We start from the raw sequence: 4,850 nt of genomic DNA, 5'->3' as shown, positions 1-4,850 counted from the left end.
ACCGTTTAGTTATTTAAGCGTTGCCCCATTAGACGATTAACACACTGTGAAAACCCTAGACGGCAATGAGGGTAGTAATCGTCTCATACTCATTCTCTCTAACGGTGTCTCAATTCAAAAGGTCTCTCATAATCTCTAGCTTGAACCGATATTCTCTCCAATACATACAAGGTACATGGTTATTATTATATTGATTATTCTTTGATATATGATATGCTATAATTTGTATCTATTCGATTAAGTTAAATCCATCACGAATGATTCGGGTAAATAAACGCTTTAAAATTTATTTTGTGCAACTTTCATCATACCATTTCCATATTCTTCTTGTTCGTGTTTTGTGCAACTTTCATAGTTTAGTAAAAGGAAACATTTGTTTCTAGATATTATAATCTGCTTCTGGCCTCAACTAGAAGGTGTCTTCAATCCTTAATGTTCAATTTTGTTTCCTAACACTCATTGCAAGCATTCCTATACTATGGCCTTAGTCATGTGAAAGTTTCATCATCCACTAATTAAATCATTGTATTTTTCTTTCTTGAAAAGATCCTTCCCTTTACTGTGAAATATACTTGACTATACTGTGATAAATACTTCCCTATACTGTGAAAAAAACTTGACTATACTGTGAAATATATATAGTTCATGTCTAGGTTAATTTCATTGTCGTCAAGCTTATGTTAGTAGAATACATGAATATTTCTTTGTTTATGACATTTTTTATGTGCAATTTCATGTAATTGTTCCATAACAGGTCTGTTTGATATGTCGATATTAAAACATCAAATAAACAAGTTAATAGGGCATCTATTTAGATAGTTTTATTTTGACCGATCGAAGACTTCCAAAGTTAAATATGCATATAACTAACAATATTTCCAAACAACATCTTGCATTTAATGCAACTTATTACAAACACAAATTATTAACCAAATACATAGAAATTGTAATTCAAACTAACACAAGAAAAAACATTTGACGGATACAAGACTACTCAAGATTTCTTATGAACACAATTATATTATTATCACAGTAGCAATGTTGTTTATATCATGGCAACCTTGATTTGATTTCATTCAACCTAACTATAACATCTTTTATCAACATCCGCTGGTTAGGAAATTCTTCAGAACAAGCAACTCCTATTTGAGTAAACATCACCAAACACTTCCTAACCTTGTTTTCCACAATCCCTGTTTGATCTTCAACAAATGGCTCAAGCAAACGTTGATCCACTACCTCAAGAATTTGCTCTGGAATTTTCATCTTGCAAAATTGATGTAGGCTTACATTCTCACAAAACATGTTATCTATTGGCCTCTTTCCAGTGAGCATTTCTAATACAAGAATTCCATAACTGTAGATATCTCCCTGCGATGATACTGGACCGCCTGCTCCGTACTCTTTTCAGACAATAATTTCAATAATTTAGGAATATTTTAATATATTAAAAAAATGTAATAACTTTGAATTATTACACTTTGTAAAAAGTTAGGGAAATAAGGAACTTACCAGGAGGAAGATATCCTATAGTTCCTTTAATTGTTGAGGAACTAACTTGATCTTTACTTGAATGTTCGGCGGCTCCATGAATGAGTCTAGCTAAACCAAAGTCTCCCAAATGGGCAACAATATCTTCATCAAGAAGAACATTGCTTGGCTTAATATCACAATGAACTACAACCTGGTCTTCGTCATGGTGAAGATAATCCAACGCATGGGCTACATCAAGAGCAATGTCTACCCTTTGTAAGAGACTGAGACTATGATTTTCAGATCCTTCATTATCATGCAACAATTTTTCTAGACTCCCATTAGACATGAACTCAAAAACAATAGCCTTGAAATCTTCACCGTTGTAATCAACACTTGAACAACAAGTTAGGATCTTCACAAGATTCCGGTGTTTCATCTTTCCTAGAGCTTTGCACTCTGCCACGAAACTCTTTACTGCCCCGCGTGTTTCAAGATTCAACACCTTTACAGCAATAGGTCTTTCAAAGTTGAGAAGAGATCCTTTGTAAACAGATCCAAAACTTCCTGTCCCTACCAAATTGGCTGAAGAAAATCCATTGGTTGCTTCATGTAACTCTCCGTAAGTAACTCTTAGCGCCCTATTTTGAAGAGATGGCGAAGAAGGTAACTTTTTGGACTTTCTTGTGAGAAAATGGACAATTGTAAAAGCTATGAAAGAGATCAAAACTCCGCCAATTACACTGATGATGATAAATTTCCTTTTTAGAGAATGTTTGTTTGTCTTGGAAGAAGCCCTAACACATCTTGGAAGCTTCAATTGAGGTATACCTCCACAAAGGTTCTTGTTTCCAATTAAGGAAATTGCTGTGACATTGCTAAAGACACCTCCTATGGGAACCTCCCCATAGAGATTGTTGAAAGATAAATCCAATACATACAAAAATATAAGGTTTTTTAGTTCAAAAGGGATTGTTTTTGAGAAATTGTTATTAGAAATATCTATGATTTCAAGGGATCTTAAAGAGCCCAAAAAGGATGGTATTTCTCCATGAAAAAAGTTTCCCTTCAACCAAAGCCTTGTTAATGTCAAACAAGCAGCAAGTTCCTTTGGAATTTCACCAGACAAATTATTTGAGGCAAGATACAATTTTGAAAGATGCTTCAAGTTACCAATCTCTGAGGGAATGTGAGCAGTCAAAGAGTTGTTGTACAATTCAATATATATTAAACCATCTAGATGTCTAAATAACTGATTTGGTAAATCACCACTCAATTTGTTTTCACTAATACTTAACATTTGCAATTGGGTGCAATATCTCAGGGAAACTGGAATATTTCCTTCCAATTTATTGGCTGAAAGATATAATTCAGACAAGATAGTAAGATTTCCAATATTTGTAGGAATATTACCAGATAAATTGTTTTTTTCCAAAACCAATCTAACTAGATTAGTAAGCTTTCCAATTGAATTTGGAATTGCTCCCTCCAAGGAATTGTATCCAATATCTAAGTATGTTAAACCAATTAGTTGCCCAATTCTTTCAGGTATCTCTCCATATATTTGATTTTCGCTTAAATCAAAATACTCGAGATTGATAGAAAGGTTTCCTATAAAGTCGGGCAACTTACTACCAAATTTATTTTGACCCAAAATGATCGTTGACAGTTGCGTAGAGTTTGTTAAAGAAGATAGAAAGTCCAAATCACTAGCACCTCCACTTCCAAAATTGTTAACGCCAATATTAAAGACCTCAAGTTTCTTTAATTGACCTAAAGTGAGAGGTATTGGCCCATTAAAAGAATTCCCTCCTATAACAAATCTTTGCAATTCAGTGAGGTTGGATATTGAATTCGGAAAGTTTCCTGATATATGGTTTTGTCCTACTAAGAATGCAATAAGATTGGGGAAAACAAGATTTATATTTGATGGAAGACTACCAAATAATTTGTTTTCTCCAAGATCAAAATATTGAATATTTGATAGGTTGTAAAGAGAATGAGGGATTTCACCTGACAAATTATTTAAAGCTAAAGTCAGGTATGTCAAACTTGACAACTTACCTAAAGAATAAGGTATGGTTCCTTCCAAGTAATTATCTGTGAGAGATAGATATTGGAGTGATGTAACATTTTGTAGGGAAGATGGAATTGTACCAACTAGATTATTCCACTCGAGAATCAAGGTAGTAAGTTGCTTCATTGATCCAAACCATATTGGAACTCTCCCTGTGAGCCGATTTTCCAACAACTCCAGTACTTGGATATTTGTGCAGTTAGCAAGCTCTTTAGGAATCTCTCCTTGAAGTTTGTTATTTCTTAAGTTAAGAACTTGCAAGCGCTTCAATCGACCAATCTGAGCTGGTATTTCACCATGCAAAGCGAGGTTTTGAAGTTTGAGTATTCTGAGAAATGTAAGATTTCCCAAGGATGGACCAAGAGTACCACCCCATGTCTGATTTTCAAAATGCAAGACAGTGACTCTCATGTGACGATGGCCACATGTAACACCCTGCCAATCACAGAAATGTTGAGATTCATTCCATGATGGCAGAGAATCTGGCACACCATTTGTAAGTTTTTCCTTCAAAGCAAGCAAAGAGAGTTTATCGGTGTATGAAGTTAAAGAAAGAGCATTTGTTTGTGAGAGGATGTAATACACCAACACTTGGATTGCAAAAAAGAGGAAAGAAGACATTACAATTCTCATTTTGCTATTGGAGATATGTATTACGACTAACCAAATAAGAATATATATAGTCGAGTCATGCTAACTCAGTCTCGCGAGTGATTCAACAATTTTAATTTTAGAGAATTTCTTTACCCACCTCCTAACTTTCTTAGTCATCTCTGACGAATTTACCAAAATACTCCTTGTTTCGGAAATACATTTCCAAAAACGTACTTTTATTGAAAAAAAGTGTTTTCGGAAATACACTTCCGAAAACACGAAAAAAGGTGTTTTCGGAGATGCATTTCCGAAAACACCCCTTTTTTGAGTTTTCGGAGATGCATTTCCGAAAACACCCCTTTTGGGAGAGGGGTTGTTTTCGGAGATGCATATCCGAAATATTCCAAGACCAAATTGGTCTTGGAATGTTTAGGATATACACTTCCGAAAGAATTCAATAATTATTAAAAAATTAAAATCAAGGTGAATCAATACAATTAATAGGTATAAAATGAAAGTGAATCAATAAAATGAAGGTGAATCAAAATTTCCTAAACAATTTTAAAGTTAAAAATTATTTCACTAACTTATATAAATCAAAAACATCTTAATTTCATAAGTAAATTTTGAATTATATAAAATTAAATATAAAATTTATTCATTAAATAAAATTAAGACAATATCTTTTTTTAATTTTTTTAAACTA

General features: G+C 33.4%; 1 protein-coding gene across 1 annotated transcript; it reads right to left on the bottom strand.

Annotated features, from left to right (window-relative positions):
• Nucleotides 1-849: 849 nt before the first annotated feature.
• Nucleotides 850-4,183, bottom strand: LOC131621007 (probable LRR receptor-like serine/threonine-protein kinase At3g47570). The gene is made up of 2 exons (XM_058892206.1): nucleotides 1,513-4,183; nucleotides 850-1,403 (listed from the first exon to the last, which is right to left on the bottom strand). The coding sequence occupies exons 1-2, from the start codon at nucleotides 4,181-4,183 to the stop codon at nucleotides 1,051-1,053; spliced, it is 3,024 nt and encodes a 1,007-aa protein (XP_058748189.1). The 3' UTR covers nucleotides 850-1,050.
• Between the last annotated feature and the right edge of the window lie 667 nt (nucleotides 4,184-4,850).

This window comes from Vicia villosa, linkage group LG7 (assembly GCF_029867415.1).
Source record: "Vicia villosa cultivar HV-30 ecotype Madison, WI linkage group LG7, Vvil1.0, whole genome shotgun sequence".
Classification (NCBI taxonomy): domain Eukaryota; kingdom Viridiplantae; phylum Streptophyta; class Magnoliopsida; order Fabales; family Fabaceae; genus Vicia; species Vicia villosa.
The sequence above is the reverse complement of the archived record's forward strand: the minus strand, read 5'-3'. Positions and strand labels throughout refer to the sequence as shown.